Source organism: Asparagus officinalis, chromosome 8 (assembly GCF_001876935.1).
Source record: "Asparagus officinalis chromosome 8, Aspof.V1, whole genome shotgun sequence".
NCBI lineage: Eukaryota > Viridiplantae > Streptophyta > Magnoliopsida > Asparagales > Asparagaceae > Asparagus > Asparagus officinalis.
This window is the reverse complement of record NC_033801.1, coordinates 5394993-5418401: the sequence shown is the minus strand read 5'-3', so window position 1 is coordinate 5418401 and position 23409 is coordinate 5394993. Positions and strand designations below refer to the sequence as shown.

At 41.4% G+C, this 23409-nt stretch overlaps 4 protein-coding genes across 4 annotated transcripts; all 4 read right to left on the bottom strand.

The window, feature by feature from the left end:
* On the bottom strand, positions 9577-11337 carry LOC109820750 (probable LRR receptor-like serine/threonine-protein kinase At3g47570). The gene is made up of 3 exons (XM_020386946.1): positions 11231-11337; positions 10162-11012; positions 9577-10081 (listed from the first exon to the last, which is right to left on the bottom strand). The coding sequence occupies exons 1-3, from the start codon at positions 11335-11337 to the stop codon at positions 9717-9719; spliced, it is 1323 nt and encodes a 440-aa protein (XP_020242535.1). The 3' UTR covers positions 9577-9716.
* Positions 16237-17094, bottom strand: LOC109820749 (LRR receptor-like serine/threonine-protein kinase RCH1; the record flags this gene model as incomplete). The annotated part of the gene is made up of 1 exon (XM_020386945.1): positions 16237-17094. A coding segment is annotated over one exon (858 nt), but the record flags the coding sequence as incomplete, so codon positions are not given.
* On the bottom strand, positions 17103-18447 carry LOC109820748 (LRR receptor-like serine/threonine-protein kinase EFR; the record flags this gene model as incomplete). Its single annotated transcript, XM_020386944.1, has 1 exon — positions 17103-18447. A coding segment is annotated over exon 1 (1149 nt), but the record flags the coding sequence as incomplete, so codon positions are not given.
* On the bottom strand, positions 19096-19940 carry LOC109820747 (probable LRR receptor-like serine/threonine-protein kinase At3g47570). The gene is made up of 2 exons (XM_020386943.1): positions 19580-19940; positions 19096-19499 (listed from the first exon to the last, which is right to left on the bottom strand). Exons 1-2 carry the CDS (start codon positions 19938-19940, stop codon positions 19096-19098), a joined length of 765 nt encoding a protein of 254 aa, XP_020242532.1.

Genomic DNA, 23409 nt, shown 5'->3' with positions numbered 1-23409 from the left:
CTCACGTGCCCTAGCCTGTTGTGCCACAGATCTGTACTCTCTTTGTCAGTTTTAATTACAAGGGTGTCACTCGCATGTAAGGTGAGGTAGAGAGTTCCTAACTTGTTACCTCGAGCAACTATCATCGTACCGTTGGAGATTTTCCACGAATCCCCTGTGAATGTCGAAACATAGTCTTCTGCTCCAAGCTGTCCCACCGAAACAAGATTCCACTTTAGCTTCGGTACGTATCTCACGTTCTTCAAGGTCCACTTAGAGCCCTTCATCTTGTTGGCCTTCTTGTTTTGATGATGTTTAACAAATAATTTACCACTAATATTGTTTGTCTAGTATTTGTGTTTTTTTATTTATTATAGATAAACAACGTAGTTGGAGGATGGATGGAATCGAGCCTTAACGATCATATCAAATGGAGGTTGGCGGATTTATGGAGTGAAGCAACGTTAATTCAAGTTAAAGATCCAATTACAAGCTTCTTCCGCAAAGTTTACCAAGTCATGCTCATTGAAGACCTTCATCAAGCTTGGGTATATTTAGTATAGGTTTATATTATGTGTGTTAATTCTATAAGCTCAAACATACACACACATATATATTTGTGATTTTCGTAACTATAAGTGTTTTTATGTAAAATAAGTTTTGGACTATATTTACATCATAAACAACTTTTATTATATCCATATAAATATTCCATAAGTTTTCAAAACTTGTTTTGAGTCAAAAATAACAATCACATGTTTTTCATATATACGTCTTTTAGTGCTTTTGCAGAATACAGTGTTTTTTCACAAATTATAAATGCAAATTGAGAAATTCTTTTTCTAACATATTTGTTTTCATGTTTACAAACATTTCGCAAAGTTTCATCAAGTTTGGAATTGATTTGTTATGTTTAATGGAATTTACAAAATCATGTTTTTCATCCGTGCATGTTCGTGCATGTTTTACAAAACAGATGAGTTTTCATAAATGGGAAGCGATATTCAAGAAATTCTTTCTTTTTCATGTTTATCTACATGTTTAGAAACTTCCCTCAAAAGTTTACTATTTTTGGAGTTGATTTACTGTGCCTAATTGATTTTACAAAATCGTATATGTTAACAGTTTTTCAGAAACTGTAAATTTGTGTTCAAATATTTATTTCCCTCAACGGGGAAAATATTTTTCAGAAATTCTTTCTCTGTCATGTTATGCTACATGTCTAGAACGTTCCTACAAAATTTCATAATTTTTGGAGTTAATTTACTATTTTAAATTGATTTTACAAAACAGCTACACACTGCTACAGTAACTCCGGTCGACCGGAAATGTCTCTGGAACTTTTTCAGGTTTGTACAGTGCGAGCGGTCGACCGAAAAAAAGGTCGGTCGACCGCCCAGCTCCCAGAATGCCCATAACGGCTATTTTTTGGTTTAAGTGTGTTAGTGTTTGTTTTGGTTTATGAAGAAGTTTTCACAAGTGGAGGAGATCATCTTCTTGTTTGGGCTTCAAATCTCCATCTCTCCATCTTGTCTTCCATTGAGAAGTTTTCTAAACTCTACTCTAGCTTTCATTTGTTATTTGTCAATTATCATTTCTATTAAAGCTAGTTTTATATTGAGTTTAGTTGATTTGATTTTATCTCATTGTTACACACACCCACTTGAGCTTATTGTATTTGCATACATAGTATATTAGGGTTGTGAGAGATTATAACATTGAGTTGTGCTTAATTGTGTTCTCATCTATTATAGAGAACAAATTTATATTTGTTATATTGTGAGTGTTGTTAGGTTTTCGGTGAGCTAGAAAACCGAGTGTGTTGTGAAGTTTTCGGTGAACTAGAAAACCGAGTGTGAGGAGTGAACGTTGTTCGGTGATCGTTGAAAACCGACATAGTGTGGTTGTAAACGTTATTCGGGTGAGCGTAGAAAACCCGGTTGTGATAGTGGATTTCTCCCCGGGAGTGGGGAGCGGAGACGTAGGACGGAAGGTCCGAACTCCGTGATCATATAGTGTGTTTGAGTGTGCTTTGATGTTCATTTATATTTATGTTCATATCTTATATCGCCATTGTCCATAGCTCATTATTTATATGATCCACTATCTTGTTTACATTGTTTACCCTTGTGTTTATATATCCTTGCATATATAGTTTATCATATAGGATATAATTCATTATTCATATTGCTTATCCTAGCTCATATATCTTGTTGTATTTCATACTTGTTAGGATAACTTGTTAATTAATTTTAATTGGCATATAATCGGATTAGACTAGCATAAGACCCTAATCATCCCCCTCTAGGGTCTAACAATTGGTATCAGAGCTTGGTGCTCTTTGATTTAAGGTCTAATCGCCTTGAGTTAAAGATCCAAGTTATCTTTTTGTGCTAATCTTGAAATCCAAGTGGAGCAATCATGATGAGAAAATGTTTTCAATGAACAAGCGTTTGTTAGAATTTTTGCTTAATGCTTTTGACTCATCATTTTCTAACAAATTTGTTCATTTTGATAGTGCTTATAAACTTTGGAAATTTATTGAAGCACATCAAGGGGACTTGGATGCAATCCGACAAGCTTTGGAGGATTCTTCTTCAAGTTCATGTGGAGCATCATGCACTCGGCCACAAGAGGATAACTCTTGTGTAGTAAGCGATTCCGATTCCGATAATGATTTATCTATTCATGATTTATCTATTGATGAACTCTTGCAAAATAATTTTATTGATCTTAAAAGCAAGCATGTAGAATTAAAATCCGATCATGAGTTGCTAGTGTCCAAATTTGATGTCATTGAACAAGAAAATACTATGCTTAAAGAAAACAATGACTTATTAAATTTGGAAAATGAAAAATTGACCTCATCCATTTCTAGCTTAACTCATGCAAATGATGCCATGCTAGAAGTAGAATGCATTAGAAATGAATTTGATTCTTTTAAGAATAACCATACATGCTCTACTTCTATTGATAATGCTTCTATGCCTAATGATGAGTTGAACAATATTAAAAATCGCATTTCATCTTTAGATTCAACTCTTAACACATGCATTGTTAATAACAAGAAACTTATGGACTTATGTGCAAAGTCTCGTGCTAACTCTTCAAAGCCAAGCACTCACTATGCACATATGTATAGCAAAGTTTACAAGTGTTCAATTTGTGGTCGTAAAGGCCATTTATCTAAATTTTGCTATGATGCACAAAAATCTCAAAATAGTAATATCAATGCTTCTTGTGCATCTCATAAGGCTTCTTCATCACATACACATGCACATACTCATCATGTTCATCATAAGCATGCTCATGTGTTTAAATGTGATATTTGTGGTAGATATGTTTGTGGTAGATATGGCCACTTAGGAAAGTTTTGTTTTGATAATGTTTCACATTTGCAAAATAATCTTAAAAGACCATCTTTATTTGCAAATGTTCCTCGTGCACATCCACATGGTCAACATAACCAAATGCATCCTCTTCATTGCACTTATTGCAATCGACCCTAGGGCTTTGAGCTTTAATGATATGGGTCATGTCCCTAAACCTTTTGGTACCAATATTACTTGGGTACCAAAATAATTTTGATTTTAAACCAAGAATTTTAATGTTTTATTTTTCTTTTTCTTGGTTTTGAAAATTATGCTTTAAAATCAAATGGGTTCATAACCCAAGGGCTTTGAGCTTTAATGATAGGGGTCATGTCCCTAAACCTTTTGGTACCAATATTACTTAGGTACCAAAACAATTTTGATTTTAAACCAAGAATTTTAATGTTTTATTTTTCTTTTTCTTGGTTTTGAAAATTATGCTTTAAAATCTTTTGGTTATGAAAACAATTTTTCTTGTATCAAATCTTTTGTTTTCATAATTCCTAGTTTTGATTTTGATGAGAGGTTTGTATTTATATAACCCTCCGGATTTATTGGATGTTTATGATTTATTGGGTGTTTATTCTCAAATCATGTTTATCGGATGCTAGAATGATTATATGGGTTGGAACAAGCTTAAGAGCTTAATATATTGTTGCCTCTCTTAAAAATTCTTTTGTTAAAGATTTTTGTTTTGATTTGTTGCTTTTGAATTCATTATAATTCACTTATATGATGATATTTATGTGTTTGTGCTAATGGATCATCTATTCGTGCTTTATAATGTATTCTATGAGTGGTTTGATCAAGTTATGTAAAGAAAAATTTTTCTTTATTGATCAAACATTATAAACCTTGATTTATGATTTCTTTTGGTTGATTTGTTTTCATTTGAAAACTTTTTGCATGATTCTCATGTTCCTCTTCTTTTGATTTCATAAATCTATTCTTTTATATGGTTTTTATATTTTTTGTGTTAATGAGACACTATTTTCATATTGACATATTTATATGTGTTCTCATTATCTTCATGTATGTGAGTAAATTTTTAGCATATTCATGTATGCTTGCTCACATATGTTTTGCCATGATCTTCATTGCATATACTCTATATGGTTTTTTGATAGGGGGAGCAATCCCTATATATATTCTTTTTATACTCACTTATGCTTATTGATAGGGGGAACTTTTGCTCTCTTAATTCTTTTGTCCCCTTTTTGATGTTGTCAAAGGGGGAGAAATATTGTGAGTATATTCCTTCTTGTTTATATGCATGTGAATTGTAAATTATATAGTCATTTACTTCATGCATATGTTTCTTTTTGTAAATTGTTTGTCATCATCAAAAAGGGGGAGATTGTTGGCCTTCTTGTTTTGATGATGTTTAACAAACAATTTATTACTAATGTTGTTTGTCTAGTGTTTGTGCATTCCTATGTTTTGTAGACAAACAACGTAGTTGGAGGATGGATGGAATCGAGCCTTAACGATCATATCAAATGGAGGTTGGCGGATTTATGGAGTGAAGCAACGTTAATTCAAGTTAAAGATCCAATTACAAGCTTCTTCCTCAAAGTTTACAAAGTCATGCTCATTGAAGACCTTCATCAAGCTTGGGTATATTTAGTATAGGTTTATATTATGTGTGTTAATTCTATAAGCTCAAACATACACACACATATATATTTGTGATTTTCGTAACTATAAGTATTTTTATGCAAAATAAGTTTTGGACTATATTTACATCATAAACAACTTTTATTATGTCCATATAAATATTCCATAAGTTTTCAAAACTTGTTTTGAGTCAAAAATAACAATCACATGTTTTTCATATATACGTCTTTTAGTGCTTTTGCAGAATACAGTGTTTTTTCACAAATTATAAATGAAAATTGAGAAATTCTTTTTCTAACATGTTTGTTTTCATGTTTACAAACATTTCGCAAAGTTTCATCAAGTTTGGAATTGATTTGTTATGTTTAATGGAATTTACAAAATCATGTTTTTCATCCACGCATGTTCGTGCATGTTTTACAAAACAGATGATTTTTCATAAATGGGAAGTGATATTCAAGAAATTCTTTCTTTTTCATGTTTATCTACATGTTTAGAAACTTCCCTCAAAATTTTACTATTTTTGGAGTTGATTTACTGTGCCTAATTGATTTTACAAAATCGTATATGTTAACAGTTTTTCAGAAACTGTAAATTTGTGTTCAAATATTTATTTCTCTCAACTGGGAAAATATTTTTCAGAAATCCTTTCTCTGGCATGTTATTCTACATGTCTAGAACATTCCTACAAAATTTCATAATATTTGGAGTTAATTTACTATTTTAAATTGATTTTACAAAATATCTGCGCACTGCTACAGTACTCCGGTCGACCGGACCGGTCTACCGGAAATGTCTCGGGAGGTTGGTTACTGTAGCTAACGGCTATATTTTCCAGATTTATATATATCCGTTATTTTGTCTTTTTGCTTGGTTTTCTTGGGTTTTTGGGCTTGTTTCATGAGCCTATATATACCCCATGCCCTCATACCTCTAAGGTAACTCAAGAAATGTTTTAAACAAGTTTAAAGAGTTTTAAACAAGGGTTTAAGTGTGTTAGTGTTTGTTTTGGTTTATGAAGAAGTTTTCACAAGTGGAGGAGATCATCTTCTTGTTTGGGCTCCAATCTCCATCTCTCCATCTTGTCATCTATTGGAGAAGTTTTCTAAACTCTATCTAGCTTTACATTTGCTTAGTTATTTGATTATCATTCTTTAAAGCTAGTTTTTATATTGAGTTTAGATTTGATTATATTATCTCATTGTTACACACACCCACTTGAGCTTATTGTATTTGCATACATAGTATATTAGGGTTGTGAGAGATTGTAACATTGAGTTGTGCTTAATTGTGTTCTCATCTATTGTAGAGAACAAATTTATATTTGTTACATTGTGAGTGGTGTAAGGTTTTCGGTGAGCTAGAAAACCGAGTCATTGCTCATTTATTTCATCCACTATCTAGTTCATTTTGTTTACCCTTGTGTTGTTTATATATCCTTGCATATATCTCATAGTATATCTCTTTGCTAGGATATTTACCTTTGTTCATATTGCTTATTCTTGCTTGTAACATATTGTATATCTCTCTTGCAAGAATTATTTGTTAATTAATTTTAATTGGCATTTAATCGGATTAGATTAGCATAAGACCCTAATCACCCCCCTCTAGGGTCTAACACATCTGAATCTGTACTTCACCCTTTCCAATAATATTACAGGGCTCGTTATTCCCCAAATATACTTTTCCAAAGTCCCCTGCTACATAATTCTGAAAGAGTTTCATGTTAGTAGTGGCGTGGAAAGAGGCTCCTGAATCGATGACCCAAGAATCCGAGTCGCTATCCATAGCAAGGATCAAGGCATCCTGCACGATATGAGCCTCCTGCTCACCCGCATCCCTCTTTGGATTTTTGCAGACTGAAGACATATGGTCCTCCTGACCGCAGTTCCAACATTTCCCTTTGATAGGCCTAACCTTCGAGTTTGGCCTCTTCTTCACTGATTTCGACCGATTCTTGTTCTGGTTTCCTTTCTTCTGGCTTCTGCCTCTCTGCTCGAAGTTTAGAGCTGAATCTGAACCTTCTGATTCAGACAATTTCCTTCTAACCTCTTCGGATAGAATCATGCTAACAATCTCACTCAGCTTCAACTTCTCCTTCCCCGCCAAATTGCTGATTGCCGTCACACAACCTGCCCAACTATCCGACAACTGCGATAGAATCAATAAGGCTTGCACTTCGTCATCAAACGTGATGTCCATGGAGATAAGCTAATCAACAATCGTGTTGAACTCGCTGAGGTGCATCGTGAAGGACCGTCCTTCTGCCATCTTAAGGTTAAAAAGAGTTTTGACGAGATGCACCTTGTTTGCTGCCGACGGTTGCTCGTACATCTTTGCGAGCGCTTCCATAAGCCCCATCGTCGTCTTCTCCTTCAGAATATTGTGGGCTACTGATTTAGCGAGCGACAAATGGATTTGCCCTAGAGCCTTCCTATCCAGTATCTCCCAATCACCATCTGACTCCTCCTTCTTCTTTCCCCTTTCATTGCCCATCAACAGGCGATACAAGTCCTTTTGGTACAGATAGTCCTCCATCTGTGACTTCCAGTAGGCGAAATCTGAACCGTCAAACTTCTCGATCTTTGATTTGTTTTTCTCTGCCATAACTTTCACACAAATTGCTGAACGAAGCTCTGATACCAGTTGTTGGGGATTCGAAATAATCAAATCAAATCTGTACCCTTCCGGATCTTGTGTTTGAGAGTTGAACAAGAAAGAAATTCGCCACAAATCAAAGATAAAATCTTATAGGAAAGTAAACAAGAAAGAACATACCAGATTTAACAAGGTTCGGCAACGTGCCTACGTCCTCGGGAGCCACACCACACAATTCTTTAATTACTTGAAGAAGATTACAATGCTTACAATTGGCCTCTCTCTCTCTAAGATTTCTAACCTCAAAGAGCCCTCAAAACCCTCTTTTTTCATGCTCTTTTTCTCACTTAAACCCTAAAGGGACGTGTTTCTCTTTATAACAAAACACAATCCCAAACAGATTAGGATTCTAAAACGAGTCTGCCACACCCTGGTGTGACGCAGACCACACCCATGGCAGACAGGGCAGACTCTGCCACACCCTGGTGTGGCGCAGACCACACCCATGGCAGACATGACAGATTCTGCCACACCCTGGTGTGACGCAGACCACACCCATAGCAGACAGGGCAGATTCTGCCACACCCTGATGTAGCGCAGACCACACCCATGGCCTGTCTTGAATTTTCATGTAATTGTTGGTTTTGATTCTAGGTTTGAGTCTCCACTCTCAAGACCAACAGATATGGAACAGGATATGGAACAGACTTCTTCGATCTATTGGGTGTCCATTGACTGTGACTTAGTAAATAAATATCCATTTCGAGATGAAAATCCAGTTTCACTGAAGCAACAAGATCCACCGGTCTCAACAGAGAAAGTAAAATAGAACCAAATAATGCGTCAAATTGACTATTCATATCGCAATAGGGCCATAATCCTCCTACTGCTGTCAGAAATTTTCAAATTAAAATCTCATACCCCTCACCTTGAGCAGGACAGATATCACACAGAGGCTTAAATGCAGCAATTTAGCATAAATGAGAAGAATCGATCCAAGATTGACTTGGGCATCCACCGAAGAGAATACAGAAAAAACGACAGAAAACAGGTTTAGGCTTCCAGCGCTCGACTACGAGTGGTGCGGCGGTCGACCGCAAACGTGCACGCAAGCTGGAAAAATCTCTGGACTTTTCGCGGTCGACCGCAATTGGCGCGGCGGTCGACTGGCCAAACCATGTAATGATTTTCAGTTTCTGTCGTTCTGTCCAGTCGACCTCACGTGTCTCTGCGGTCGACCACGAGTTGGACTGGGCCTGAATTTGGTTTCCTGTTCGCATTGGGTTTGTATTTTGATATAAATTAAAACACGATTTTCTAGGGTTTCTAAACAGAGATTTTAGATTGTACTAAGCATATTGAGATGGAGAACTTGTGAGCAAGTTGAGAGATTTGGTTTATAGTTTGTGTGAGTGATTTTGTGAGACTGTAACCCTTTGTACTCTCATTGATTTAGTGGAATCTCTCCATCCTCTCCCAGTGGACGTAGGCAAATTGCCGAACCACGTATATTTCAGTGTTTGGTTTGATTTGTCGTATTTGGATTGAATTGTGCTTGTGTGTAGTTAATTCTCTCCTCCCGTGATCACAGATTAGTTTGGTGTGCGAGCACGCTTCCGCATAGGTGCGTAACATCCACTACAAACATCCAGCATACCTTTAAATAAAATGTAATGTAAATTGAAACAAAAAATAGTTAATTTAATATCATTTGTTGAAGACTCACAAAAACTCTCCCTTAAAACAACCTGTTAGCAACTATGGATATGGGAATCGATTTGGCCGGGGAATTAAGGGACACTGAGCGAAGAGAAACTCTTGCTTTAAACCTGTTGAATTTTGCACAATGTCATGACAAAAGCTATTAATTTATTGGAAAGCTAAAATAAAAACAAACGCTGGAATAAAAATGTTAAGGGTTGCTACCCAATCAAGCTTTAAGCAGATCGTGAACTACGTGTCCAGTGGAAGTAAGCTCATTTGTTATCTACATAATCTAGTAAATAAAAACTGTATAAAATGCTTCTCATAAAAGGAAACCATCCCTTGTCCTATTTCACACTCCCTCCCTTTTCCTTCCCCTTCATTACTAAACTCCCAAACATAGTGATAAGTACATCCATAACATGTTACAGTCATGTTTCAAACAACTCAATACACTGACAAATACTCCATCTCGATCTTCTGCAACTTTGGGACGACTTCCTTCATAGGAAGCCTTTCTCTAGGTGAGTCACTTGAACAGACGATCCCCAACTCCATGATAGAAGATAGACAAGCCTGCATTGAAGCTAAGTCGCTCCTCGGCCTTTCATCTCCATCCTCATCTCTCAAGAGGTTGCGGTCCACTATATCAAACAAGCCGGCAGGATGTGCATCACTTACCCATCGTCGCAAGCTTGATTCCCTGGTAAACATAGGATCAGTAGGCTTCTTTCTCGTAAAGATTTCTAGCAACAATATTCCAAAGCTATAGACATCTCCCTTTGTGGAGACTCTTCCTGTTGAAGCAAACTCTACACCGCAAACTCAAACGTTAGTACAGATTGCACGTGATTGGACTAGATTTTAGGCGAAAGCCTGTAAATTTATTTACCTGGGGCAATATAACCAATTGTCCCCGGCGTGCTCGCTGAGGTTACACTCTGGTTATCACCACTCAGTAGTCTTGCAATGCCAAAGTCGCTGACATGTGCGGTCATTTCTTCATCAAGAAGAATGTTGGTCGGTTTCAGATCACAATGCAGCACAACCTGAGAATGGTGATGATGGAGGTACTCAATAGCTGAAGCAACATCGATGGCCATGTTAATCCTTTGAAGTAAACTCAAGGAGTAGTTATGGGAGTAGAGCCATCTTTCTAGGCTGCCATTGGGCATGAATTGGAGGACGAGTGCCTTGAAATCCAAGTTGGAACAAGAACTGATGATTCTAACAAGATTTCTGTGGCGAACCATCCTCAAAGCACAACACTCAGCATCAAAACTCCTTGAAGCTCCATCGATTTGCATATTCAAGACCTTGATGGCAACAAGAAGGCCGTCATCTAAAAGCCCTCTGTACACAGAACCAAATGCACCCCTTCCGAGTAAGTTTATCTCGCTGAAGTTGTCAGTGGCACGAACAAGCTCGTAGTAGGGGATCAATCTATGCTTAGTAAGAGAGAGCGTGCTACTTGGGGTCGGATTCTTGGCTCTCCTTCTACGTAATCCTAATAGGATGCAAAAACAGAGAACAAGGATTCCCGTAGAAGCAATAGCAGGGAGTGTAATCAAGGGGTGGGGGCTCACCCACGTGGGCGTCTGCCCACGAGCAGGCGAGCCGCCCACGCGCGCGTTGAGCGAGAGCGCGGGATTTTTCCCGCTGCAATTTTTTTCCCCCGCGCGAACTCTTTTTCCCGCTGTCCCAGCCCGCCAAACTTCCAGATCCCCCCCCCTTTGGTTTTTCCTATAAATAGAGAAGGGGTGGAGGAGTTATTGGTTTGGGAAAAATCAATTGTGGGTTTTTGTTTTGGAGTTCTTTTGAGAAAAAGAGAGAGTTGAGATAAAACTTGTAATAAGTTTGGTATTCTCCTCATAGTGAAACCCCCTCCCGTGGACGTAGGCAAGTTTGCCGAACCACGTAAATCCCGTGTTTGTATTGTCATAACTATTTGTTTTACTTGCAGGTGCCCTCGATAGTTCAGTCCTTGCACTGATGAGAGGAAGAGTGGATATCTCACTTCGCTGAGATATTTCGCTACTGAGTCTGGGTTTTCCTTCGCGAAACACATATATCGAGTTTGACTTGTACTTTTGTGAAAACAAAAGTCAGGGCTCTCTCTCAAGACATATCGCTTCCGCGACGATGGGCGTGACTCCGTCCTAACAATTGGTATCAGAGCCCCTTATTCAGATTGGAGGTGGTAAAATTTCTGATCTGAGGTGGTGGTTGACTATTGTGTGGTGAACACAAAGAAATTGTTAAAAAATTCCTGAGAGAAGCGGATTTACATAATACAAGCGAAAAATGACTTCTACAAGTAAAACAAGTAAAGTTGGAAAATACGAGATTAAAAAATTCAATGGGAAAAATAATTTTTCCTATTGGAGGATGCAGATAAAAAATTCGCTGATTTCGTAAAAATTGCACAAAGCTTTGGCTGGAAGAGAGAAGCATAAAAATATGTCTGATGAGGATTGGGAGGAGCTGGATCTGGAAGCACGAGCGTCGATTATCCTTTGCCTTGAAAGGGATGTAGCTTTCTTGGTGGACGGGGAGGAAACGGCTGCGGGCGTGTGGTTAAAGTTAGAAAGCACCTTCATGACGAATGGTCTAACAAACGGATCTATTTAAAATCCAAATTATATACTTGCAAGATGGAGGAGGGCTCGTCAATCCGGGAATACATTAACAAGTTTGATAGGATCTTATCAGACTTAAAGGACATTGAGGTGATAGTGGAAGACGAGGATCAGACGCTTCTACTACTTCTATCTCTGCCGAAGTCCTATGAGAATCTGGTTCAAACACTGATGCTTGTGGGTGACAGTTTGTCAATGGATGAGACTAGAACAGCGCTTCTAGCGGATGATCTCCGAAAAATTGCAACTAGTGATATGACCACTGGTGGTAACAAAGAACAAGCGCATGGACTGTTTGCCAGAGGGAGAGGCAATGAGCAAGGAAAAGGCAAGGGAGGAAAGTCAAGATCTAAATCGAGACCTCTTGCGGGACGAGCGTGTTTCAAATGCGGTGAAGTTGGGCATTTTAAGGTCGATTTTCCTAACAAGAGAGTAGGTGGGAAGAAGATCAACAACAAAGCTGAAAGACGAGAAGGCAAGGAAGAGGCGAGCTACGCTTCAGGGGAAGAGAGCGATAAGGAATGCTATGTCGTCACGGGTGGCGAGGATACCTCCGGGAAGTGGATTCTTGATTCTGGTCGCTCTAATCATATGTGTCCAAATAGGAAGTGGTTTACTACCTACAGGAGTATTGATGGTGGAACCGTACTAATGGGTAACAACCATGTTTGTAAAACGGTGGGGCTAGGTGATATCAAAATCAAGATGCATGATGGAGTGGTTCGAACCCTGACGGACGTACGACACGTTCTCGACTTGCGGAAGAATCTCATCTCAGTCGGTGCTTTGGACTCCGGGGGTTGCAAGATTGTAACAGAGAACGGAGTGAAGAGGGTTGTTCGGGGTTCCTTAATAGTGATGAAGGGTGTCCGTCACGGTAATCTATATACTCTCTCGGGTACGACGGTGACGGGAGATGCAGCAGTTGGAGCTGAAGGAAGTGGTGGAGACCCATGTGAGCACACACGGTTATGGCATAGGCGGCTTGGGCACATGTCAGAGAAGGGTTTGGATCTGCTTGGTAAAGAGGGTTTGCTAAAGAATCTGAAGAAACCTTGCATGAATTTTTGCGAGGATTGTGTGTATGGAAAGGCGCACAGAGTCCAGTTTCTGAGGAGCAATCACAAGAGCAGAGGAATACTAGATTATGTGCACACGGATGTTTGGGGTCCGGCTTCGACAACTTCCAAGGGTGGTTCCAGGTATTTTGTCTCATTCATAGATGATCATTCGAGGTATGCTTGGATTTATTTTCTGAAGCATAAGAATGAGGTATTTGAGACATTCAAGAAGTGGAAGGCAATGGTTGAGAACAGGACAGGGAAGAAATTGAAGACGCTGGGATCTGATAACGGCACAGAGTACACCGATGGTGCCTTCAAGGAGTTCTGTGATCAGGAGGGCATTGCCAAACACTGGACAGTAAGATCTACACCACAGCAAAATGGGATCGCAGAGAGACTGAACCGAACACTGCGGGAGAAAGCAGTGAGTATGCGATCTTATGCTGGTTTGGGCAAAGAATGGTGGGCAGAGTCGATTGCTACAGCTTGCTATATTGTGAATCGATCTGCACATTCGATATTGGACGGTGATACACCCTATCGGGTGTGGTCAGGGGAGCATGCAGATTATGAGAGACTCCGGATTTTTGGGTGTACCGCCTACTATCACGTCAACGAGGGAAAGCTTGACGCGAGGGCCAAGAAAGCAATTTTCTTGGGGTATGCAAAGGGCGTAAAAGGCTACCGCCTTTGGTGTACAGAAGATTCGAAGTTCGTGATCAGTAGGGACGTTACATTTGATGAGAAGTTCATGATTGCTAGGGTGTCCAAGGGTGATGGTGTTGAGACTGTTAGGACTTCCAAGTCCCAGGTTATTGAGATAGAACCTAAAGACCAACCAGGTTCTAGTCATGTTCAAGTGGGAAATCAGGTAGATGATAAGCTTGAGTAGGAGGAGGTTCACAGCTCGATGATAGCTTGGCTTCCACTAGGCCAATGCGAGCATACAAGCAGGTTCAGAAGCTGGGGGCTGATCAACCCCTGAAGCACTATGGGCATGTTAATTTGGTTGAGTACGCACTCTCGGTGGAGGAAGATGAGCCGGTCTCCTTCAAGGAAGCTATTCGGGATAAAGATAGCGAGAGTTGGTTGGCAGCGATGGAGGAGGAGATGGAATCTCTCCGGAAGAACCAAACATGGGAGATGGTCCCATTGCCCGTAGGAAAGAAAGCTATAGGTTGTAAGTGGCTGTATAAAAGAAAGGAAGATCCTTCCCATTGCCCGTAGGAAAGAAAGCTATAGGTTGTAAGTGGCTGTATAAAAGAAAGGAAGATCCTTTAGATCTCGGTGGTACGAGGTACAAGGCGAGGCTAGTGTCAAAGGGGTTTGCACAAAGAGAGGGTGTGGATTACAATGAGATATTTTCTCCGGTGGTGAAACACACATCTATTCGAGTGCTATTGAGTATTGTTGCTCATGGTGATCTTGAGCTGGAACAACTCGATGTCAAGACGGCCTTCTTGCACGGAGACTTGGATGAAGAGATCTATATACATCAACCTGAGGGATACAAGGTTGAGGACAAGGAGAATCATGTATGTCGCTTGAGAAAGTCACTTTACGGATTGAAGCAATCTCCGTGACAGTGGTACAAGCAATTTGACTCCTTCATGCCGAAGCATGGGTTTTCCCGAAGCGACTATGATTGTTGTGTTTACATTCGGAAGCTTCATGGAGGTGATTATATCTTTCTCCTGTTGTATGTGGATGACATGCTTATTGCATCGAAGAACAAGCTGGAGATAGATAAGCTGAAATCTCAACTTAGCAATGAGTTCGATATGAAGGACATGGGTGCTGCTAGGAAAATACTGGGTATGGAGATTAGAAGAGAGCGGGCGAATCGACGATTGTTCTTGAGTCAGAAGAGCTACATAGAGCGGGTGATCGTGAGATTCGGAATGCAAAGTACAAAGTCGGTGGTGACCCCATTGGCTCCACACTTTAGGCTTTCAGGTAAACAATCTCCCACTACAGCGAAAGATAAGGCACACATGGAGCGTGTCCCTTATGCTAGTGCAGTTGGCAGTTTAATGTACGTAATGGTGTGTACACGCCCTGATATTTCACAGGCGGTTAGTGTGGTCAGCAGATTCATGGCGAATCCGGAAAAGGCATACTGGGAAGTGGTGAAATGGGTCCTGAGGTACTTAAAAGGTATCGCGGATACGGGTCTGTGTTTTGGTGGAGATACATGTCAGGTCGACGGGTATGTGGACTCAGATTATGCAGGCGATCTAGATAGACGGCGATCTACTACTGATTATGTATTCAGGATACATGGAGCTCCAGTTAGTTGGCGATCGATGTTGCAGGCTACAGTGGCACTTTCTACTACAGAGGCCGAGTACATGGCTATGGAGGAGGGAGTGAAAGAAGCATTGTGGCTGTGGGGTCTTCTAGACGATTTGGGGATCGAGCAGGAAAGCGTGAACTTGTGGTGCGACAGTCAAAGTGCGATTCACTTGGCGAAAAATCAAGTTCACCATGCTCGTACTAAGCATATCGACGTCAAGTATCATTTTGTGCGGGATGTCATAGAGGAAGGTGATATTTCTCTCATGAAGGTGCATACGAATGAGAATCCCGCGGACATGTTAACCAAGGTGGTCACAGGTAGCAAGTTTAAGCATTACTTGGACTTGCTTCATATCAGCCCGTGTTGATTTGCCCAAGAGGACATGGCCCTTCGGGGCGGTGATGGAGGTGAGGTGGAGACTATGTTGGAGAATAATTACAGAACTACGGTTAGCTTGATCCCGGTGGATGGTACGTAGGCAGTCGCGGTATAGTGACGCAGCTGGTTTGGCCTGGATATCTCTCTGGTGGAGTTCGTGGGGTTCTTCTGGTATTCGTCCAAAATTTTAGGTTTATCAAATGATGTACGAGGTGGAGAATTGTGGACGCATGGGACTAGGGGGCCCACCCACGTGGGTGGGATTTCATGGGCGGCTGCCCACGCGTGGGATTTTTTTCTTCCCGCTGATATTTTCTGCTCCCTTGCGCGCGCTTGTTTTTTTTTCCCGCGTTTTCTTCTCCCGCCTAAATTCTTAGCATTCCCTCCCCTTGGTTTCCTATAAATAGAGAAGGGGTGGAGGTGTTATTGAGTGGGGAAAAATCTCAAGTGGAGTTTTTTGAGAGAAAAGAAAGAGAGGAAGAGAGAACTTGTATAAGTTTGGTATTTTTCCTTCATAGTGAAACCCCCTCCCGTGGACGTAGGCTAGTTAGCCGAACCACGTAAATCTCGTCTTTGTATTGTCATAACTATTTGTTTACTTGCAGGTGCCCTCGATAGTTCAGTCCTTGCACTGATGAGAGGAAGAGTGGATATCTCACTTCGCTGAGATATTTCGCTACTGAGTCTGGGTTTTCCTTTGCGAAACACAGATATCGAGTTTGACTTGTACTTTTGTGAAAACAAAAGTCAGGGCTCTCTCTCAGGACATATCGCTTCCGAGGCGGTGGGCGTGATTCCGCCCCAACAGGGAGGATATATCGTAACAAATGCCTCCATGAATTAGAAACTGTGGAATCATTTATGTTGCAAGATGGAAAGCCAAATCTGGGTGCTCCACATAATGCCGCATTTCCTTCCAGAGACACGATGCTGGCATTCATAAAGGCACCAACATTTGGAACCTTTCCTTCCAACATGTTGAAAGATAAGTTTAGGATGTTGAGGTGTTGGAGATTGACCAAGGACTCGGGTATGAAACCTGAGAGGTTATTGCAAGAAAGGTCCAAACCCTCGAGATTAAAAAGATCCCCAAATGATTCAGGAATGTGGCCATCAAATGAGTTATTTGATAGGTACAACGTATTGATTTCGAGATACTTTAAAGCGCTTGGAAGGTTACCCGATAGCCGATTTCTTGACACGTCAAATGTGTTCAAGTCCTTAATATTCCACAATGCTGAAGGTAGAAATCCAGAGAGAAGGTTCTGTGACAGATTTAAGTAGAGTAGACGAGTCAGACCCCAAACACTTTCAGGAATTGTTGAAGATAATCTGTTTGCACTAAGCGTCAATTGGTCTAGTCCGGTGATATTTCCAATAGAGTCAGGTATGGATCCAGAAAGACTGTTGCTGTCGAGGTACAGTTGTTTCAAGTTTCTTAGTCGGCCGAGTTAGGAATTTTCCCCTTAATATGATTTTGCTCAATACTAAAGAATGCTAGGTTCCTCGAGAGATTACCTACGGTATTTGGTAGAATGCCATCCAGCTCATTTGCTCTAACTTCCACAAAATCTAAAGCTCTGCAGTTTGACAGTGATGCGAGGAAGTCCAACCCTCCGGTTAGTCTGTTTCCGGGTAACAACAAGGATATAAGAAGAGGCATAGTCCCAAATTGCAAACGCACCGGTCCATCAAGGCTATTGCTCTCAAGGTCCATGATTCGGAGCGATGACATAGTAGAAAGGGAAACCGGTATAGAACCAGTAATACCACCACAGTGACCAATCTGCAATCTTTTAAGGTTTGTAAGACGACCCAACTCCTCAGGAATATTTCCATGGAAGCTGTTGCTGGAAAGGCTCAGGTCAACTAGATTAGTAAGGTTACCCAAAGAGGATGGTATTGTGCCCGTTAGATTGTTATCACCAAGGTACAGGAGAGTAAGATGCTTCATATTTCCAATCTCGGGCGGTATGTGTCCACTTAACTGGTTCCCAGCCAAGCTAAGCTCCCGAAGGGTAGGAGCAAGGAAAAGGCTGGACGGGATACTGCCAGTGAGCTGGTTTTCAAATACATACAAATACTCGGGGAACAACGGACGAAAACTAGTATCGTTAGGGGGCAGGGTCCCCGTAATGCTGTTGCTAGCGAGAATCAACTCGGAAAGCGATGACATGTTGAAAAAGGCGAGGGGTATTGAACCTGAAAGCTGGTTGCTATCAAGCTGGAGGTATTGTAGTCGAGGCAGCCGAGCCAGAGATTCAGGAAGGGGTCCGACCAGGCCATCGTTGGAAAGAACGAGCTCCGACAGGAATGAAAGGTTGGCGATGTGAGGAGGGATGGTGCCATAGAGCTGTGTGTCACTGATGTTAAGAGAAGTTACTCTTTGCCTTCGACGGCTGCACGAGACGCCCATCCAGGTGCAAAAGGATGCGTCGGTGGTCCAGTTGGCGGACAGAGAGCTGCCTGGATCATGCTCAATGACCCTGGCTTTGATAGCCAGGAGCGCCGAGAGGTCGGTCATGTTGTCATGCTTCGCCGCCGATGTTGAGGTGAAAAATAGGAGCGTCAGAGCTACGAAGACAAATTTGTAGGTTTCCATCGGTGGAGGTTATGGAGAAGAGGGGATGGATATTTTATGCGAAAACAACTGAAAATGCTCCAACATAAATGGCACATTTAATTTGCTGCTTGCAATAATTAGACCAGTTGGCTGATGTCAACCGAGAGAAAGAGGATGAGGTAGCAACTGGCGCATGTCTTCATCCGTTGAGAAAAGTCTTGCAGGCTTGTGGAAGTGAAAGGCAACAACCGATTTCTTCAACTCTTGCCCCTCCCTCATCCAGTTACCACCACCGATTACTTTGACTTCACACATTCCTGTCTAGATGTGGGTGTGGGCCAGTTCAGGCCTGTGACCCAACCTGTGGGGTCCAAGGCGGGGCCAGGTCTAACCCGGGTCCACGATGGTCAGAATGGGACGTACGAGCCTGCTTCTCTGATCCCAGATCTGGGACTGGACCAAGACCGGCGTATGACCCGCCTAGGGGTGGGGCGAGCCCGGCACGGCTCACACCATAGGTTTTTTCGGCCTTCTTTTATTTTTCTTCATTTCTAAACTATGTTAACTTGGTATTCATATTTTTAAAATTATATTTAAATTAATTTTTTTTCCTATTTCTTTGGAAAGCTAAAATAAAAAACAAACGCTGGAATAAAATGTTAAGGCTTGCTGCCCAATCAAGCTTTAAGCAGATCGTGAACTATTTGTCCAGTGGAAGTAAGCTCATTCTGGACGCCTACCTACAGCAAAGTGAGAGAAACTAAATGGAAGCTCGTCTGTTATCTGCAAAATCTAGTAAACAAAAAAATGCATAAAATGCTTCTCATAAAAGGAAACCATCCCTTGTCCTATTTTACACTCCCTTCCTTTTCCTTCCCCTTCATTACCAAACTCCCAAACATAGTGGTAAGTAGTACATCCATAACATGCCAAACAAATAATCCATCTTGATCTTCCGCAACTTTGGGACGACTTCCTTCATAGGAAGCCTTTCTCTAGGTGAGTCACTTGAACAGATAATCCCCAACTCCATGATAGAAGATAGACAAGCCTGCATTGAAATCAAGTCGCTCCTCGGCCTTTCATTTCCATTTTCAACTTTCAAGAGATTGCAGTCCACAATATCTAACAGGCCGGTAGGATTTGCATCATTTACCCATCGTCGCAAGCTTGATTCCCCCGTAAACATAGGATCAGTAGGCTTCTTTCTCGTAAAGATTTCTAGCAACAATATTCCAAAGCTATAGACATCTCCCTTTGTGGAGACTCTTCCTGTTGAAGCATACTCTACACCGCAAACACAAACGTTAATATAGATTGCATGTGATTGGACTAGATTTTAGGCGAAAGCTTATAAATTTATTTACCTGGGGCAATATAACCAACTGTCCCCGGCGTGCTCGCTGAGGTTACACTCTGGTTATCACCAGTCAGTAGTTTTGCAATGCCAAAGTCGCTGACATGTGCGGTCATTTCTTCATCAAGAAGAATGTTGGTCGGCTTCAGATCACAATGCAGCACAACCTGAGAATGGTGATGATGGAGGTACTCAATAGCTGAAGCAACATCGATGGCTATGTTAATCCTTTGAAGTAAGCTCAAGCAGTAGTTATGGGAGTAGAGCCATCTTTCAAGGCTACCATTGGGCATGAATTGGAGGACGGGTGCCTTGAAATCCAAGTTGGAGCAAGCGCTGATGATTCTAACAAGATTTCTGTGGCGAACCATCCTCAAAGCACGACATTCAGCATCAAAACTCTTTGAAGTGTTGCGCGCAGTGGAAATTTCGGCAGCACTTCGGCAGCACAATGTTTTCGTCAAAAGTTGCCTTCATCATTGATTTCATTAAAAAACTTCAAATGTTACAAATGAATTCAAATAACGAAAATAAAAATTACAACTTTCTTGAAAATAAACACAAGATCCGTTTATCGTCTCTTGCTTGCGTGGGTCTTTAGCCTGTGACGGGGACGTCGATATCCGTGGACTACCTGGCAATCAGATCTGATCCAGAAAAATCGGGCAGAGCTTCGTCGATCCGCGAGGAGATCTAGAAACTTGAAGCGCCTATCTCGGATAAAGCGAGATATTTGCTCTTCTTAGGATTACCGACGAGGGGTAATGCTAAGGAACGGATGCGGGTGAGGTAGATCTGATGAAGAACTCTCTTGTGTTGAAGTGCTCGATCACTCTTCACTCCAGCAGGGCTTCGCCAATTCTCCAAAAATCCAGATCCCTCCAAAAGTAAGGCCTAAGGCTTCTATTTATAGGCGACACTCCTGGGGTGTCCCCAAAAATCTAGGACACCCCTGGGGCGTCCCCAAAAATCTAGGACACCCCTGGGGTGTCCCCAAAAATCTAGGACACCCCTGGGGTGTCCCCAAAAAAATCTAGGACACCCCTAGGGTATCCCCAAAAATCTAGGACACCCCTGGGGTGTCTCCAAAAATCCGAGACACTCCGCTGTAAATTCTTCGTCCGAACTCGGATTTTAGTGATTCGAAGTGCGTTGGAAGTCTGACGAAGAGTTCTATCAGCTCCAATGGTTGGATTATCTGTAGAACGAACGAGACACGAAAGGCGTTGTTCTTTTTTTGTAAACATCGCGGGGCTCTCGATTAGCCTGTGCCTTCGTTATTCCGAAATTCTGTCAGCTCACGTAGTTCGTCGATTCACTTCAAGCGTTCACCGACGTCAATCGAACTCCTGTGAACCAGATAGTGACGTTCATTGTCGTTCCTTAACACTGAGCTGTTCGTGGAGACCTATAGGCAATTTTCGAATGTTGACTTTTGGTTGCAACGCGTTGACTGGCGTTGACCTAGGGTTACGTGTCGATCGGCGTTGACCCTAGGGCTTTGAATCGTCAAATGTTGACTTTGGTTGCAACGCGTTGACTGGCGTTGACCTAGGGTTACGCGTTGACCGGCGTTGACCCTAGGGTTTCGAACGTCGAATATTGACTTTTTGTCGCAACGCGTTGACTGGCGTTGACCTAGGGTTACGCGTTGACCGGCGTTGACCCTAGGGTTTCGAATCAACCTGAGGAGAACCAGTTTATACTCGTGTACTCCTGGGAGTTTCGGGAATTAGTTTAGCCTCGTGTACCCGTCGGAGGTTGACGGGTTATCCTTAAGAATATTATACATAATATTCTCCAGGAACTTCCCGTCCATTGTGAAAAATAGTTTAGACTCGTATTCTCATTGGAGTACAAATACGAGTGTTGAATACGTCGTAAAATATCCTAGAAAAGGATCAAAGTGTATATAAATTATCCCCAAGTCTTTCTACACGTTCGGGCCAACACTTCGCTCCTCATACGCGTGTGAACCATCAAAAAATGATTTAATCCGGTCCGGTCCGGTTCATATGGGTTCGGTTCACTCGGGTCCGGTTCACTCGGGTCCGGTTCACTTAAAATTCTCCCAAATACAAAACCCGATCTCCCTCTTCTCTTTTTTTCTCTTGTTTCTTCGGTTCCAGCAGGAGTTCCGCCCCCCCTTTTCTTTCATTTTTTTTTCGGTTTCAAGTTCTTTTCTCTCAAGAACTCTTCTTCACCAAGAATTCCATCATCTTCTTCTTCAAGCCCTTAGCTCTTTCAAGGCCTCAAAGCTTTCATCTTCCTCCTTCCAAGCTCTCATCCCCTCCGAAGCTTCAAGCAAGGAAAGTTGGGTTTGGAGGATCTTCATCAACAACAAAGCCTCCTCTTCACAGATTCTTCAAGCTTTGGTAAGATCTTCTTTCCCTCATAACTTCAATTTGATTTCCCCTCTTTTGAATTTTTTAAAATCCAAAACCCTAGTTTGTTAATTTGGGGGAAAACCGAAATTTGCATTGGGTCAGATTGTTGGCCGAATTTTTTTGATTGATTGTGTTCATGGCTTGATAATTTCAACTCTAGCTCTTTAATCTTGGAAGAAAACCGAATTTGATGGCATTTGAGAATTTGGCCGAATTTGGGGGGTTTTTTGTGCAAATTTGAGGCTGAAATTTTCGGGGGTGTATGTGCAAATTTGGGATTGAGCTTTGAGGGGGTTATATGCAAAAGAGGGCTAAACTTTGAAGGGGTTATGTGCAAAAGAGGGCTGAAATTTGAAGGGGTTATGTGCAAAAGAGGGCTGAAATTTGAAGGCCTTATGTGTAAATTTGGTTCAATGTGGTTTGAGACAATTGGCCACAACTTTGAGGTGTACTTCATGCAAAGAGATCATAAATTGTTGAGGGTTTATTTGCAAAATTGCCCATAAATGTTTTAGAGGGACTTATTTGCAAAAAGGGCAGAAAATTTAAGGCTGAAAACCCAGAAGTTTATACCACAAAACCACGATCAAAGTTTCGAGAGGGATATGTGGGTGTTAAATTGAAATTTGTGAAGGGGTCTATATGCAAAATTGGCTAAATTCTACAAAAGGGATTATTTGCAAAATTAACCAAAATTGTAGGGTATCGGAGGTGCTATATGATCAGATATGATGACCATGACCCAACTCGAGCGTGTTCTTGACCCGAATTTAGCCTTGAACACGAGGGGTATTTTGGGTATTTCACTAAAACTTACCGTGAAAATGACAATCATTGTTTCGCATGCACGAAATTTGTAGGTTTAATTAGACTTCAACTATAAAATCCTATTTACTCATAGGACTTTAGTTCAAGTTCTTAATTTCCCTTTTATATTTCGTGTATTCATATTGCACCTGACTTGCTGCTTTTCATTGCAGGTTTTCGATGTCTCCACGTCGACCTCGACCTCCTAGGAGTCGCTCCCGTTCTGTATTCATATTGCACCTGACTTGCTGCTTTTCATTGCAGGTTTTTGATGTCTCCACGTCGTCCTCGACTTCCTAGGGGTCGCTCCCGTTCACAGCCTAGCGAGGAAGAAGTTCCTACAGCGTCCTCCCCTCCAGCGGCTTCCTTTTTCGGGGGTGGGAATTTTTTTATTTTTGTATCCCCGATTGATCCCTTCGCGGGTCATTCGGGAAGGGCCGACACCCTCCTTCGCGGGGGTCGAGGTTTCGGACTTGGTGGTTTTGTCATACCCTCGTTTGGCCCCTTCGCGGGTCATTCGGGAAGGGCCGACACCTTCCTTCGCGGGGGTTGAGGTTTCGGACTTGGTGGTTTTGTCATACCCTCGTTTGACCCCTTCGCGGGTCATTCGGGAAGGGCCGACACCCTCCTTCGCGGGGGTTGAGGT